The 16,694-nt window shown below is 36.4% G+C and overlaps 1 protein-coding gene across 2 annotated transcripts in view; it reads right to left on the bottom strand.

The window, feature by feature from the left end:
* Micu3 (mitochondrial calcium uptake family member 3) overlaps positions 1–16,694 on the bottom strand; it is a 75,410-nt gene that overhangs the window by 41,485 nt on the left and 17,231 nt on the right. For both annotated transcript variants that reach the window (XM_051169961.1, XM_051169962.1), the window contains exons 2-3: positions 7,908–8,061; positions 3,855–3,886 (exon numbers count right to left, since the gene is read on the bottom strand). In XM_051169961.1, coding sequence (XP_051025918.1) covers positions 3,855–3,886; positions 7,908–8,061 — 186 coding nt within the window. The remainder of the gene's footprint in view (positions 1–3,854; positions 3,887–7,907; positions 8,062–16,694) is intronic.

Raw genomic sequence — 16,694 nt, 5'->3', positions numbered from 1 at the left:
AATTAGCTTTCATATCTGGTGGTGAGTTCTGAAGACTAGTTTCATTTGCCCCATTTAGAAAGTCTATTATTCTTACACATGATGGGGGAATCAGTATTTTCTCTACTGATTTACAGATTCTCCTTAAGATGTCTAGATATACTTCTGGATTACTTATCTATTATTTATTATTATTTTATATTTATCTAGTTAAAAACCTCCTGGCAACAATACAATTTTATTTTAATTATCAACCTACTATTACCCTTCAATTAACAATTTTCTATTAATATGAATAATTTATTCTCATCCCTATCACTTCTTTTTTATTTCCTTTTTAAAGCCATCCTACATATTTTAGAGTCCTTACTCGAATGTTTTAAAAAGTGAAAACTAAAATCTATTTTGTTATAATTAGATAATAGTAAGATAATGTACAGACAAATTTGGAGATAAGTATCATTATAATTTAGTACCCATGAACATGCTATTCCTCTGCCTAAAAGACAATTTTTAACAATGTTGTACACATGCTGTTAAGTACATGTGGTGGTTTGAATGCAAATAGGGTCCATAGACTCATATTTGAACACTTGGGCTCCAGTCGGTATGTGTTTGGGGAGGATTAGAAGTTATGGCCTTTATGGAGGAAATGTGTCAGTGGGCAGCAGATTTGAAGTTTCCAAAGACTTGTGCTATTTTGAGTTGTCTGCCTCCTTTCAGATCAGATGTGAGCTCTCATCTGTCTCTGATGCCATACCTTTTCTTTGCCATCTGAAATCATAAACCCAATTAAACACTCACTGCCTTGGTGCCTTGGTCATGGTGTCCATTACAGTAATAGAAGTGTAACTAAGACATTTGGTGCCAGGGAATGGGCTATTGCTGTGACACACCTAACCACGCGGTTTTGGCCTAGAAAAATTATTAGTGCTGTAAACAAGGCTTAATGGACCATCCTACTAGAAGCCTGGAAGCCAGTCCTGAGAGCTACATGGATTGTGGAAGCCTAGCTCAAGAGACTTCAGAGGGAAGCAAGGACTTTAACAGTAACTGAACCAGAGGCCATTTCTGTGATGCTCTAGGAAAGAATGTGGCTGCTTTCTGCCTTTGTCCTAAAGATTTTCCTGAGCCTAAATTAAAAAGCAATGGGCTAATTTCTTTGGCAGATGAGATATAAAGAGCTTAATACTGACTCTGTCACATGGTTATTCATAATCACTATTATGCAGGTCTACAATAAAAAAGCATTTAAGTGGGACAAAAGATATAAATGAACAGTTAGAAGAAAAAAAAATAACAGGAAATTTAATGTTCAAGTCAAGGCTTGTGCTGAAAGAAATACAACTGAGGAGAAGCCTAGTCTAAAATAGAATAAGGAGAGTAGTGTCCTCAGGGGAGGTCTCAATCAGCTTTCAACTTATGAAGGGAAAATGCCTAGGAAATACCCCCTCCTAAAAAGCAACAACAAAGGAAAGCTGCAACTGTGATACAAGGAGGCTCCAACTCAGTGGCAGCCTCATCCACATGGTTCTGGCTTTGAAGTCCTAGTAAAGAGATTATACAATCTTCCACGAAGAAGGAGAGCTGCTGAGTATAGGCAGTGTGCGGCAGAGCAGTTTCTGCTTGAAAGCTCTGTAAGCCATTGAATGAAGCTGTAGAAATGAAGCTGGGAAACCCCAAGATGTCAGAGGTGCTGCTGTCAGAGGGATATCATGAAAGGAGAGCTACTAACAGGGAGTGGAACCAGCCCAAGAGAAAAGTATATTGCAAGCAGCAAAGCTGGAAGGACAGAGCCACTTTAGCCCTTTGATACCAGACACAAAGCTACAGGATTTAGAGTTTGCCCTTCTGGGTCTTAGTCTTGCTTTGGTTTAGTATTCCCTTACTATGCAGTGATGCCTCTCTTATGGAAAGGCAATGCATATTCTGTGCCACATGTTAGAAGTATGTGATTTGCTTTTGACTTTGCAGACATTACAATTAAGAGACTGCCTTGAGTCTAAGAAGAGATGCTGTATTTCGGACATTAAATTGGTATTGAGACTCAAAGATTTCTGAGGCTGAACACCAGAAGTCATGGGTGCCAGGGAGAGGAACTAGTAGCCTGAATAAGCCTGGCCCCTAGAGCATCATGTTTGAATGTTTGGTTTCTAGTTGATGGCTCTTTGGGGAGCATTAGAAGGCGTGGCCTTGCTAGAGGAAATTTATCACTGGGGATAGACTCTGAGTTTTCCAAAGACTTGCGTCATTTTGGGCTAGGTCTTTGCTTCCTCCTTTAGATCAAGATGGGGCCTCTCAGCTGTTCCTGCTGCCATGCCTTTGGTCTGCTATCTAGAACCATGTGCCCAATGAAATAATTCCTCCAAGTTGCCTTGGTCACAGAAAGTAAATGAGATAGTATGTACTTAAGTACCTGATAGATTTTGTTGCTACTGGGTAATGTATCTTGATGCAGTTTTATAATTGCTATTATCAATTTAAAATTTAGTATCAGCATGTTACTAACATTGATTCATTTATTTTTATATCTAGTATTAATTTCCAAAACTTTTATTGGATATGAATTTTTAATGTATTACTTGTCACTACTGTAGTTCTTACAATTCCTTTGCTCCACTCCCACCATCTTCTCATCTCTTTCTCCTTGTCATACTGTATTTTATGGCCATAATGCAGTATGAGACTCAGGCTTCTTTGAAGACAGGCTCTTCAAAGATACCACTAATGCTCATATGAGATCCTCCTAAGTGATTAGAGGAAAGACCAAGTGGAAACAGAGTGAGAAGATGGCCATAGAAAAGGAGCTAAGTCCTAAAACAAACCGACCTGTCAATGCCTTGATCTTAAACTTCTAGTTTGCAGAACTGTGTGACAATAGCGCTATTTCAGCCACTAGGCTATAATACCTTATCAGGACAATCTAGAACAAGATATATCTCTTTGCTAGCCCTCTGTGTGACAGATGTATCTTTATATTACATTTAAGTGTAAAGAGAATATTTCTAAAGTTTCACAAGTCAGCATGCATTTGACATTGCAGGCTTTTGAGAATTCCACTTTACTAGTGAAGGAAGTTTAAAAATAGCTAAGTTAAAACTAGAAAAATCATGAGTACATTAGAAGACATTTGGAAGTCCTCCCTGATGGCAGACAGTCCTTTTCATCTCCTAAAGATGAGAACTGCCTTAATTTTACGTTAATTTATCTCTTAGTTTTGCCAACTGTGGATGTATCCTTAAATACTGTGGCTTTATTTCCTGTTTTCAATTCTGTTTGAATGGAATTGTAGTTTTTGAAAAATTATTAGGTCTACTATTCATGTTTTTTTTTAAAACCATGATGAGCAGTCTATGTACTTCTGAAACTCTTCTATATGTAAGTGATGATTTCTCTAGGTATGAATTTCTATATTAAATTACCTAGTAATTTATATGTATAACTTATAAGTATATATAATTATGTATTTATAGTTATATATAACTTATAAGCATATTAAATTTGACTACACTAGGCACATGTTGATGTATTGTTGTAGGATTTAACCTCAGGGATGAAGCTGTTGGGTACAGAGTCTATATATCTTCAATTAGATAATGCTAATCGTTTCTAAACAAGGGACACTAATTTACATTTACACATGGCAATTACCATTAACCTTTATCTTTACTAGCCTGCGGAAATGCCTCCCTTCTTTACTTCTTGACATTACGAAGACTAAAAGATACCACCACTATGTAATTTTACTTTGTAAAAACCACAGACACATATAAGGACAAATATTATTGTATATAGTTACATGATATGCATGTATGCTTATATGTGTATATTGTGTGTGTACATGCATATGTTGTATACCAAGAGCTTTAACTTACCTGTTTAGAAAGTGACTTCCACGTTTTAGCAACTAAAATAAATATAAAATAATTAGATAATACTGTATGTAATGTATATCCATATCTAGTAACCATATATAACCATAACTCAAAATCAGGCTTTTATGTTCAAAAGGCAAAGGTTTTCTTTTTTACCCTCGATATCTGAATCTAAGATATACTCTTTTCATGTTATCTATTTGTTGCAAATACTATAAATTTATAATAAATAAAATAAACATCATGGGAATTTTTTTCTTAACTCCAGATTATGGTTGGGCCCTTCAGAATTCATGAAGTAAGCTAAACTACAATTGTTCTATAGGCCTTAAGGGACAAATAATTATACTTATAGAACATTGACACTGGAATCAGATATATTAATATTTCTAAAAATAATTCATAGGTGAGGTCTGTCCAGGATTAAAATGATAAGAGGCAAAGAGAAGAAAAGCTAACAGGACAGCAAGGAAAGTGAAAGGAAAGTTCCTATCCAATTTGGATTCTAGGAGTATCTTAGGAGTATGGCAGTTCAATAAAATGTCGTTTTCTTTACCATGTCAATGATCTCAGTTTAAATAGTAAAATGCTGGGACAGATGCACAGCCACCATTTTTGTTTCTCTTGTTAAGATTCTAGCATTGGAAATGGCTAAGAATTACCTCCAGGTTGGCAGCAATTAAGTCCTACAGTATACCTACATTAAGAAAACTGGTGAACTGTCAATAACTGTTTCTACACAGCAATTCTGTATAACAACATGTTGACTTTTAAATTGTAAGGAAGAAATATTGCTATGGAACTCTCTTTCTACGGTGGTAAACTAACTCATCTTGAGATCAAAGGTGAAGAGGTACCTTTATAACATTTGGAACTAATTTTTCTTATAGATCAATTTCTCTTCTGCTTCATAACAAGATCTTTCTTTTACCCAGGTAGTCTATATGAACATGTGATCAAACACTGAAATTATAGGAATTTTGCATGAAACCTTAACTATGATACTGTGCACATAATTTTGCAGTGGCTCTTTAGTGAATAGGACAATAAAATAGCAGTTCTGAAAGAGTATAAGAAAAATCCATTAAAAGTACAAATACACAGGCATGTTCTTTGGCAATGCTCAGAAGCTATTTATCCAACAAGGAAGTTAAATCTACTCTTGAGTGTGTGGTTTTATGAGATTTCCACAGTAGATTATTCACAAAAGACATATTCATACTGCAGGAAATGTACCATGTACAATAGTTTAGCTGTTGAAGAAATAAAGACTGAAGAGCTATTAAGTAAGATAAGTCTTCAAAGGGTGTTCTGACTTTCCAAATTCCTTATTTCATATTAAATCACTGAGTGTATAAATATAACACAAGGATAAAGGTGTTAAATTTATTAGAAATATTTTATTTCTCAGGCTGTAGGCTTATATCCATCATACCTGTGATGCACTCTTGTATCTGAAATGGTTTTAATAGTGTATGCCTATAAATATAAATTAAAATAATTCTTGATCCTATAGGAAAATAAATATATATTTTAATCCCAGAAGGAAAATTTACCTTTCAGATTAGATTCTAAAGAGAAAAATAAGATACTTTCTTAGTTTCCAAAAATTATAACCAAAAATGTTTTATTTTACAATTAACATTTATTTGAGCTACAATTATTGACAAAATACTGAAGTGCATTTTTCTATTGAATGTCATTATAATATTATGTCAAAGATGCTAAAAATCTGGAATATGAATTCAAATGATGAAAGTGATGACATATCCAAAATTACGGTTCTTTGCTACTAGTCACACAAAAGTTATTTGCAAAAATTCTTCATGAGGTTACTATTATTTTCACATTAATAAAATTAGTATAGAGTACTTACAAATAAAGAATAAATAACTCATAATATACCAAGTCAGTTAACTCAAAGGGTTATAAATCTTATGTTAGCCTTAAAATTACTACTTAAAAGAGCCCTATTTAATTTCCGGTCATTCCTAACTTACACATTTCCAGCACAGTTACTATTATTACTCTCTGGGTTCTGTGTTTTCTCAGGACTTTCCTGCTAGTGAAAATCACCTTCTTCTTTTAAAAATTTGTTTATTTTTACTTTATTTACATTGTTTTTTTTTCTTTTTCTTTTTTTACTTCTTACATCTGTAGATGGTGTCAGATTCCCGGGGACAGAAGTTTCAAACAGGTGGAAGCTGCCATGTGGGTGCTGGGAATTGAGCTCTGGTCCTCTGCAAAGGCAGTCAGTGCTCTTAACCTCTGAGCCATCTCTCCAGCCCTCACTTTCTAATTTTAAAGTATATTTTGGGTTAAAGTCTTGCATGATCAAGCCTCTGCCTCCAATTCCAACCCAGCTGCCATTTCCTTTCCCTGGTAGAGCCAAACATCTTGAGTGGGTATTTGACAGTCACTCTCTTCACTTCTTCATCTATTACTCCATTCTGCAATCTAGTTTTTGTCTTAAGTCAATTTCCTGAAATGCCGGTTTAAATGGCACCAGTAACTTTCATAGTACCAAGTCTGGACTATGTTCGGCCTTATCTAACTTGATTTCTCAGCAGGGTTCCACTCACTGGACCACCCCAACTATTTCCTTTTGGTCTCTATGACTCTGTACCATTCTGTTTTACTTCTTGGGTCTGTGGATAGGACTGTTGAGGCTTACCCTTCTCCAGGATTCGTACATTCATTGTTTTTAATGAGTAAGAATTCCTCAAGCATTTGCTACTGGTTATCTAAAATAGTATAGTGTTTCTCGGGACAATTTCATCATACATAGCATTAACCATCAGGCACGCGCAGACAAATCCCAAATATGTATGTTCAGACCTCTCCCTGAACTTCATTGTTGAGAATTCAAAGCATCAAAAGTCAATTCATTGAGAGCTGGGATGAAACTCAGCAGAAAAGCACTGGCCAGCATGTACAGAGCCCTGGATCCAATGCCCAGCACTGAGGGGAAAGAAAGCATTACAAGCTAATCCGCACACATTGCCAAATTTTTGAAAAATTTAAAGTTTGGTTTTGCTGTGGAGGAAACTGGCTATAATTATTCTAGTCTAACTTATGTATTTTATGAGAAATTTAATTAAAGAGTAGTTAAACAATTTATCTAGTACATTAATTTTAGTGAATTATCTTTCAGTGTGCAGAAACTAGACAATCCAACTTTTATGTATTCGATGCATCTCAAATACATCAGTTAGAAATTTATTGATTTTTCCCTCTTCTACCTCATTTTTACAAACCATCCATCCGGTTAATCTAACCCAAATCCTTTCACATTAGAGAATCTTTTGCTGCATCTGTGCAGAATCTGAAAGCCTCAACTACCACTAACAACAGTGTCAAAAGATAATATCCACAGTTAGAAGAGACAACGGAAGTAGTTTTCCCTTTCCCAACCACCTGTATCTGTGAAATGGTTTTTCTTTATACCATTCATTGAAAACAATGGGCTGGATTCAAAAGCATATATAATAAATTTGCTGCCATCTAGTAAGTCAGGTGTAAAGCCTTTCCAAGAAATGCGCAATTGTTCCAGTGTTTGAAAGCCCATCTTTATACTTCGCACATAGAGAAGTGGGGAAGAAGCAGCCCGTCTTTATACTTCAGGAACTATGTAAAAGAAGGATATAACAGAGCAGAAGTCTGGAGCAAGGCTAACGTCAGTGCAGTCCACTAAATTGCTTATATGATACCTAAAAATAAGGTAGTGTTCAATATATGAGGGAGTGACTCAAAATTCTGCAATTTTAAACATAATAAAAGGTTTTTTAAGAAACATCAGTCTGCAAGACATTGCATAAGATGATGAATTTTGAATTGTCACATTATTTCTTGTTATGTATTCTAAAATAAATATACCGTTACATATTTTCAAAAAATAGATTTTTTTCTTCAATCTTCATTTTTATTGTCATCTATTTAACCTGGCTAGAATTGCTTAGTATCCATTACTCTGACCACCTTCTTTGGAAGTGTTTGAAAATTATTATGATACTGAAGGTAAAGTTATGAAAGCAATTTAAAATCTTTACTTACATTTGGGCTCATCTGTTGTAACAGCCAAAATAAAATCATATGGAGTCATGAATAACTGTCCTTCACATTCTATAGATGCAAATAAACGAAACCGTCTCTCTCGAGATGTGGCATAGAGGTCCAAATCTTCAGTAACAGCTCTGCCAGTAGCAACCTATGGTTAAGAAAACAGGAAAATATTAACTAGTAGAGATGCCACCACCTTTAAGAAGACTGATGTGGGCAGTGGTGGCGTATGCCTTTAATCCCAGCACTTGGGAGGCAGAGACAGGCAGATCTTTGTGAGTTCGAGGCCAGCCTAGTCTACAAGGTAACTCCAGGACATCCAAGGCTACACAGAGAAACCCTGTCTTGAAAAAACAAAAACAAAAACAAAACAAAAGAAGAAGATAGATGCTTTTAAACTATTAAAAGTGAAATAGTCAAGTGTAGGAACCAGGCCCAACTGGGCTGCCTGCCTGTCTTGCTGTTTCATGTCCTGTTTCTAGCAGCTTCCATGTTTGTGTTTATCTTGGTTAGCTAGTCATGTTTACTGCTCTGAGAACGTGCCCCTCCCTTCCTCGAGATTTCTCCTCTTGTGTTGGATTACCCCTTGAGGGATGTCACCTGGGAGGAGGATTCCTGTTAGGCTGCCTATAAGAAGGCTCTTTGGAACTCTGGGGCTGGACGAGAATAATAAACCGCTGCGGTGGCTGCTGCTGTAGTGGCTGCTCTCTTAACACAAAGGACCCGCTGTGTTATTGTGTGTGTGTGTGCGCGCGCGTGTGTGTGCATGAGCTAAATCAGCAGCCCCTTGCCCTCGACTCAGTACCATGGTGGCGCAGGCGCCACAGTCAAGTAAATATAAAAGAGTGAAGACTTTATTACCTCAATCCTTTCATAAAGAAAAATTTCACAGTAATAGAATGAATTAATGTCTGGAGAATCCTACCACAATGTTAAGGGATGGGAGAATTTTAAACTGCCACCATCAGAAAGGTTCTTAAGGTTTAGCTAGAGAGAACATTCCAGACCCACTGGCAGCAGGACACCAAAGCTTGGCCTGAGTGCTTAGTATGTGCTCCATGGACTTATGTCTAGGTCCCCCCCCCCCAGGGAAAAAGCCATGCCTTGAGGGTTGTTGCTTTGTGTTTTGTGACTATCACTATAGAAGCCATAGAAAGGTGATGCTTAGGCTGGAGCTGAGATAGAACAATGCAGTACAGTGAGCACTGATGGTGTCCTGAATTTTGCATAGAGCCAAGATGAACAGAATTAGCAGGCTTGTGTACACAGACATTTGGAGATTCCTCTGCTTTCCACAGGCCTTTCTTTGTAGACAGACATATCAGGCTTGCAATTTATTAACAGAATCTACAAATAACACTTTGGGATAAATTCCTAATATTGACTACCAATAATCTGTCTTAAATCAAGCTGCCTTCAAGATATTTATTTGTGATTATAAATTAAGTTTTTACATGTTAAAACTACTTTATATTAGAAATACATCTTACTTAGAACAAGATTATATCTGTCCTCCTACTGGGTTGCTTTGAAAGGTGCCTACATTTATTGTAACTTGATGTGCTATATTTGGTTGCTATTCCTGTTAAGCCAGCCTTTTTTTTGTTTTTGTCTTTGAAGGGAGGACATAGGTTCAGAGGGAGGAGGAAACTGTAGTAGGGATGTAATATATAAGAATTAATAAAAATAATAATAAAAAGAAAACTCATCTCCTTTCCCAATGATAAAGGCCTTTTTCAATTAGTCATTTAATTAGTCTCAATTTTTCAAATTTAATACATTTAAAATCAACTACAAATGAAAAGAGTTCATTTCTCTATTATCTATGGATCCAGAAAGAATATTCTAGGACTAGAGTTGAATATGGGCTCTAGGAATTCTGCTTCACACAGCAGTTCATAGACCCAGTGCAATGATGATGGCCACAACCAATCAAGATGAGTGTTGAAAGAATTGCAAGAAGTTCATGTGTGAAGTATTGACCGGCCAGGGCTAGAAAAGGTATAATCTGCCTCCGTTCACACTGAGCTGAAGAGAGCTTACTCACTTGGCCACGCAAGTGTGAGTGATGCTGGCAAACGAAGAACAATTTATATGGACATCTATATCCTATCTACTATAGAGGAAAGATGAGATTATGGTTAAAATTTTATATTATATATCCCACTTTTTCAGGACATCAAGTGCTCATGGTGCGGAACATGGTCCAAGAATGGAATTGTGTGAGGAGAATTTGGAGTGCTCATGAAAAAACTCCAAGAAAACAAGACAAGAATCTTTGACTTCAGTTTCTCCAAAACACAGAATTGTTCCTGCTGTTTACTTTCGTGTCCCTCCCAGGTGTAGCAGATAGGAGGGAATTTAATTCAGATTATTCATTACAGCTGACTGTTGTTATTTATTTATATGCCTCCAAAGAAAAACATGTTTTTGCCATGTGTAGCTTGCCCCTATGATTGTATGCTTTACTCAGGTGACTCTTCTTCAGCCTCACAGTATAAACTGCCTGGTGCTCTGAATGAAATTGACTATTGTATGAGACTTTAGTCGGCCTCATTTTTAGGCTCTGCTCTGCTCCCAGGTTCACACCACCAACTAGAATGGTAAACACTCATGGAATATAGAGGATGAGGGAAAAACACTAAAAATATGTATGTATGAGAAATTTAGAGTAATTTAATAAGTAATAAAAAATTGAGGTATTAAGAAGTCCATTTGTATTACCAAACTATTCTATAACTCTTCTTTTGTTCTCCATAAACACTGCCCTATGACTAAGAAAAGGTTCTTTGTAACTGCTTGTTGAGATACTCAGGGTGCACATATGTCTTTTGCTCTTTTTCCAACAACCGAGCTATATATTTAGAAGAAATTTAACACTAAGAGCATTGCTGCCCTATAATTTATAAAAAGTAATTTCAACTAACTATAGCTGAGCAGATCTTCATATTTTATTCTAGAATTAGAAAACTTACATATTTCTAAACTAAATCTGGTGATAAGTTGTTATAGTTAAAATAACAACCAAAATAGCCAGAACTCTAACTCTAAAATTCTATGTTAAATTTTTTTCATCACTGGCCAACTTCACTCTGAAAATAAAGTATTAGCAAATATAAAGATGACGAAATAACACATGAATAATTTTTGACAAATATTAGCAATTATATGGAATACAACTAGAATTTCTTGGCTTTACAATGAAATATTCTAACTAGACATTGAAAAAATCTTATAGCACAATTTTTTTAACCTAACAGGCAAGTTTGGTTGCAAAGAGTTAAGAGAAGGCACTGCTATCGTACTTTAAAATCCTTTGCAGTTTTGAAATATGGTCTGATGAGTCCAGGCTTACTCTACAGCTAAGGATGATAATGACCTTTGATCCTCCTGTTTCCACCTCCCAATTCTGGGATTATAGACAAGCACCACACATCTGATTGCATGTGGTGGTAGAATTTGAACCCAGAGGCACTCATAACGGCAGCAAGTGCTCTGCCAACTGAACTGTATCTCTAGCCCCAAAGAATTTTTATGTGTACCAAACTTTGTTAATGAACTGAAAAATTTGCACATTATAGAGATATTATAAAACACTTGTTTAAAACTATCCATGCACAGGCCTCAAAGCTGGCATATGAACTATCTGTATGAACAAGGCCACAGAGTAGAAGATAAAATCATAGACTTCTAGAGTTAACAGAAAATTTAAACTTGTCTTTTATTTTATTCGTTCTGAGAAATTACATCTTACACTTTCTAGAAAATAGTAAGAACAGTCTGACATTCTTTTCCACATTAGCAACAAATATTTAGGAAATCTTTTATCTGTAGAAAACTATTTTTTCTTCATAATTGAGAATCTGTCAGCTTCACTTCAGGCTCTAATCTCATGCTTCTTACTAACAAAAAATGGAGAATTTGAGGCTGAGGAGATGGTTCAGCAGATAAGAATATTAATTTTACAAAAATGAAGGCCTGATTTCAAATACCAGCACCTATATAAAAGCTGAGTATGGGTGTATGCACCCCTACATGTCCAGGGCAGAGGACGCGGTAATTACTGAGGCTTACTGGCCACCCAACTAGCTTCAGGTTCTGTGAGAGGCCTTTTATCAAGGGAATGAAGAAGAGTGTTGTCAGGACACATAGTTGATGGCTTCTCTTGGCCATGGACATAAAGACACCCCCCCACATGCTGGTAATAAAAATCAGTAATGATCATTTTTAGGTTACTGTGTGGTAACCTAAAGCAGTAGTTCTCAACCTTCCTGATTCTGTGACTGTTTAATACAATTCCTCATGTTGTAGTGACCATAAAATTATTCTGTTGACACTCCATAACTGTAATTTTGCTACAGTTATGAACTGTAATATAAATATATAATATGCAGGATATTTGATATGTGACCCCCGAAAGCATTGGGACCCACAGCTTGAGAAATATTGCTCTAAAGTCAAGCTGACAGAACTACGATTAACTTACAAAGTAGCAGGAAAAAATTTAAAGCTGTATTTTTAATTACTGTGTTTTCCAAAAGAAACAAAAATAATATGTCAATGCAATTAATATCCTGGAATTTCCAAGTGCAGACCTTTGCAAACAGTATTTAAATGTTACCTATTACTAGAGTTTCAGTAGGCCTCGAGGCAATAGAGTACATCATTATCCTTCCTATGAATAACAGAAAGCAAAGGTTCACTGCCAAGACAGAGTCTCATGTTACTTTGGGTCAGCAATGTGAAAATTTACTCTGTGGTAAGGTCTGGTTTTCCCAGGGAGGTAAGATTAAATGCCAGATAAGGGATTTACCACTAGACAATTAGAGAAATTAATGCCTACAAGCTGATAATACCATAAAAAGGTAATTTGAAACAATTACTTAAATAGTGAACATTGCGTTACATTTTTTTTTTTTTTTTTTTAGCAATCAAGAAATGAGAATGAAGAACAGCAGCAAAAATAAATGTCACTTCTGTTAACCATATTATTTAGAATAGACATCAGCACTAATTTCCTTTAAAATACATTTGTTTTAGGGCTGTAGAGACGGATCAGTTGTTAAAGGCTAGGCTCACAACCAAAATACATTTGTTTTAATTAAATTAAATAATGCTAAATTTTCAGAATAAAAAAAATGTATTCAACTAAACATAGGAAGTTGAACTCTGGTAACAGGTCCTATCTGGTGCTGGCAACTACCACTATTTAAAAAAAAAAAAACATTAAAGACAAAATATCTTTTTACATTTACAGTTAAGAATTTCTTGGGCATGAATCTTATGTGCCATATTTATGATTCTGTTTAAGTAGCTAGAAAAGGTGTTCATGGTAATATTATGTTTAACTTTCTTATATGGCTTGAGGCTTATTTAAGAGTCTAAGAAGATAAAAGAACACTTTCTTAGCTCACTGGGTGGTCCAAAGGTTAAACATCAAATTCCCAGCATGGGAAAATCCCAAAGTACTCGAGGTAACTGTTTTGATGCTTACTTAACAAATATATCCATATGGAAAACCACAGCTGACAACAAGCCAGGAGTATATACCTTGCTGGGATCAGATAAGAATAAAGATCTTAATAAAGAACTGGGCGTTTATGAGGGTTTTGTTTTGTTTTGTGTGTATGGGTGATTTGTCTGCAAGTATGTTATGTCTATAAACCACTTGCATGTCTGATGCCCACGAATCCCAGAAGAGGGCATCAGATTACCTTGGAATAGGAGTACAGATGGCTGTAGGGAATCAACCCTCATCCCTCTGAATGAGCAGCCAGGGCTCTTAACTGACAAGTCATCTCTCCAGTCCCAAGGTTTAAATCTCTAAATGTATTGCTGTAGGAACTTATCCTGTACAGATTTGTCAAGTGCATTTCGTAATAGCTGGTAAGATATAAATTCTTATATAAATGGCTTATAAGATATAAGACATTCTTAAGAAGGCAGTGCAACACCACAAACTACTGCTTGGAGCTTATCTCTTCTCATTTATTGACTCTCTTATTCCTTGAGACCTCCCTGGCCCTGCAATTTCATGCTCTTCTTCCTCTAGTGAACACTTCCCTCCAAGTATGCCCACTCATCACACCGCTACTCTCATCTTAGAAAGCTTATTTATGCCTTACCTCCCATGTAGCTGGCCTTCTCCTCCTCCCTTCTACTTTGTTCCTATCTTTTGCAGCAGGCTTAGTAGAGAACTCAGTCTACACTCCCTGTCTCAGATTTCTTTTCCTTCTCCTTTGAACGTAAGCAGCCTCTGGTCTTTTCCTCCACTAAGACTGCTTGTTGAGGTTGTCAGTGACCTCCTTGTTGCTCAATCCAAAGGTCAAGTCTCAGTTTGCATCTTACACCATTTGACACAGTTGCTAACTCCCTTGAAACAAATTTATTTTGCCAATTTCCAAAATCTCATTCTTCTGATATTCCTCTGTCCTTCTAGAAGTTCCTTTTTGGTACTGTAAATAAAAAAATATTTTTATATGTATTTTGCATGCATATACGTCTGTTCACCATATTTGTGCTTAATGCCCAGGTGTTGGGCCATGGTCCAAGAATGGAGTTGTGTGAGGAAAATTCTGAGTATTTGTGGAAATACTCTAAGAAAACAAGACAAGAGTCTTGTGACTTTAGTTTCTCCAAAAACCTTTTTTAAAATTGTGTAGTTAATCTTCTTAAATTACATACATGGATTTATTTATGTGCAGTGTATGTGAGTGTCTATCCACCCCAGGAGCTGAGAGGGCTTGGAGGAATTGTTTTTGGAATGTGCTTTCCTGCCCCTCTCATGAAAGGCGTAGGAGATAGGAGTGAGTGGACTTCTGATTATTCATTACATGGAGCTTGCCCTTATGTGACTCCACTTAATCCTCAGAGTAAAAATTATCTGATGCTCTGAATAAAGTTGGTTACTGCATGAGACTTTATTCAGTCTCACTTATTGGCTCCATTCTCCCAGGTCCCACTGCCTCTAGGGTAGTCACACTCAGGAATGCTAGAAGAGAGCATCAGATTCCCTGGAACTGGAGTTAGAGACAGCTGTGTGCTATCAGGTGGGTGCCAAGAATCAAACCCTAGTCCTCTGCAGTAACACAAAATGTTCTTAACCACTGAGACATCTGTCTTGCTAGGCCCTCCTCTTGGGTACTTTTTAAAAATTTATTTACATGATCCCCTAGAGTCAGCCCTTAGTATTTATTTTTCTTTTTACCTATAGTTATTCCCCCATGATGATCTTGGCACACAGACAAGAATTGTTACTTAGTTACTTGGGTTTCCAGTGCCTAAAGAATTTCTGGCTTCTATTAAGCTCTCAAACATCTACTAAATGAGTGAATGCTTGAATATAGTTGAAAAGGTTACTGTAACTGTTAAATAATGACTCTTTAACAATTAAAATATATTTGTAAAAGTTATCATCAAGGCTAGGGTGTACTTTGTAGGTAGAAAATTTGGTGAGCATAGCTAAGACTCTGGGTCTGATATCCAGACTGTGAAAAAAGAAAATAAATGAATGCCAATAATCTGCTATCGGATGATAGTTTGCATGTTAAATGTCTCCCCAAGAGGTTCTTGTGTTTGAATCTTTGGTTCTCAGCTGGTGACAGTTTGGGAAATTTATGGAATTGTTGGGGGCATAAAGTGTGTCACTGTGGAGGCAGCCCTGTAAAACTTCTGGAGAGCGGGCTGGCTGCAAGTGGCTCACTTAAGAGTACAAGGGTGTGAAGTAAGCCCTTCAGGCTTCCTGAGTGCTAGAGGACGACACCAACTGCACCCACTCCTACCACCATGGGGCTCTTAGCTGCCACCCATCCCTGCCATGATGATGAGCTGCATAATCTTCCCCACCTTTTAGTTGCTCCTGGTCAGGTATTTGGTCACAGAAATGAGAGAATTAACAAATACCTATGTTTTATACTTTAGTTGACTTAAGAAAAATGTAGGTGCAGAAGGTAATGGTGTAAAACATATTCAATTATGTGTCTTCCCTGGAATGGGAAATTTCATTTTAATAATTTACCCTTAATTTTTAGATTCATATATTACAAACTATATAAAACAGGGTTTCGTTACATAGTCCTTGCTGATAAGGATCTTGATATACAGACCAGGTTGGCCTCAAATGTACAGACCTCCTCCTGTCTCTGACTCCCAGGTGCTGGGATTAAAGGTATGGACTAAGATACCTGATTATTATAAACTATTCAGTTTTGTGTTTAGCCAATCAATTGAGAGCTAAAAACAGAACGTTCAACTTTCAAACCGCTAGAATACTGGTTTTCAACCTTCCTAATGCTGTGACCCTTTAATACAGTTGCTCATGTTGTGGTGACTGACTAACCATACATTTATTTTCATTGCTACTTCATAACTATAGTTCTGCTACTGCTATGAGCTGTAACGTAAATATCTATGTTTTTTGATGGTCTCAGGTAACCTCTCAGAAAGGGTCTCTAGACTCCCACAAGTTGAGAACACTGCTCTAGAAGAACAAAACCAAGAAAATAGATCCAATCTATGCCACGAAATAAAAAGAGGGAACATATATTTATAAGACAGCAAAACCAAATGTAAACATGTTCTTAATCACAATAGAAAACAATAGTATTTAATTGCCTCACTGAAAAAAAAGGAACCCCTCACAGGATAAGTGGCGTTTCTCAGTAGTACAGTGAGATTCCCAGCGTAGACAAATACAGGTTAACTCTCATATTGTTCCATTCAAAACATCCATGAAAGCATTCCTTAGAATGTCACAGTTACACTCTACTGACAATATCTGAA

The sequence above is a fragment of the Acomys russatus genome, chromosome 27 (assembly GCF_903995435.1).
Source record: "Acomys russatus chromosome 27, mAcoRus1.1, whole genome shotgun sequence".
NCBI classification, from domain to species: Eukaryota; Metazoa; Chordata; class Mammalia; order Rodentia; family Muridae; genus Acomys; species Acomys russatus.
Note: the sequence above shows the minus strand (reverse complement) of the source record. Positions and strands in the feature narration are given on the sequence as shown.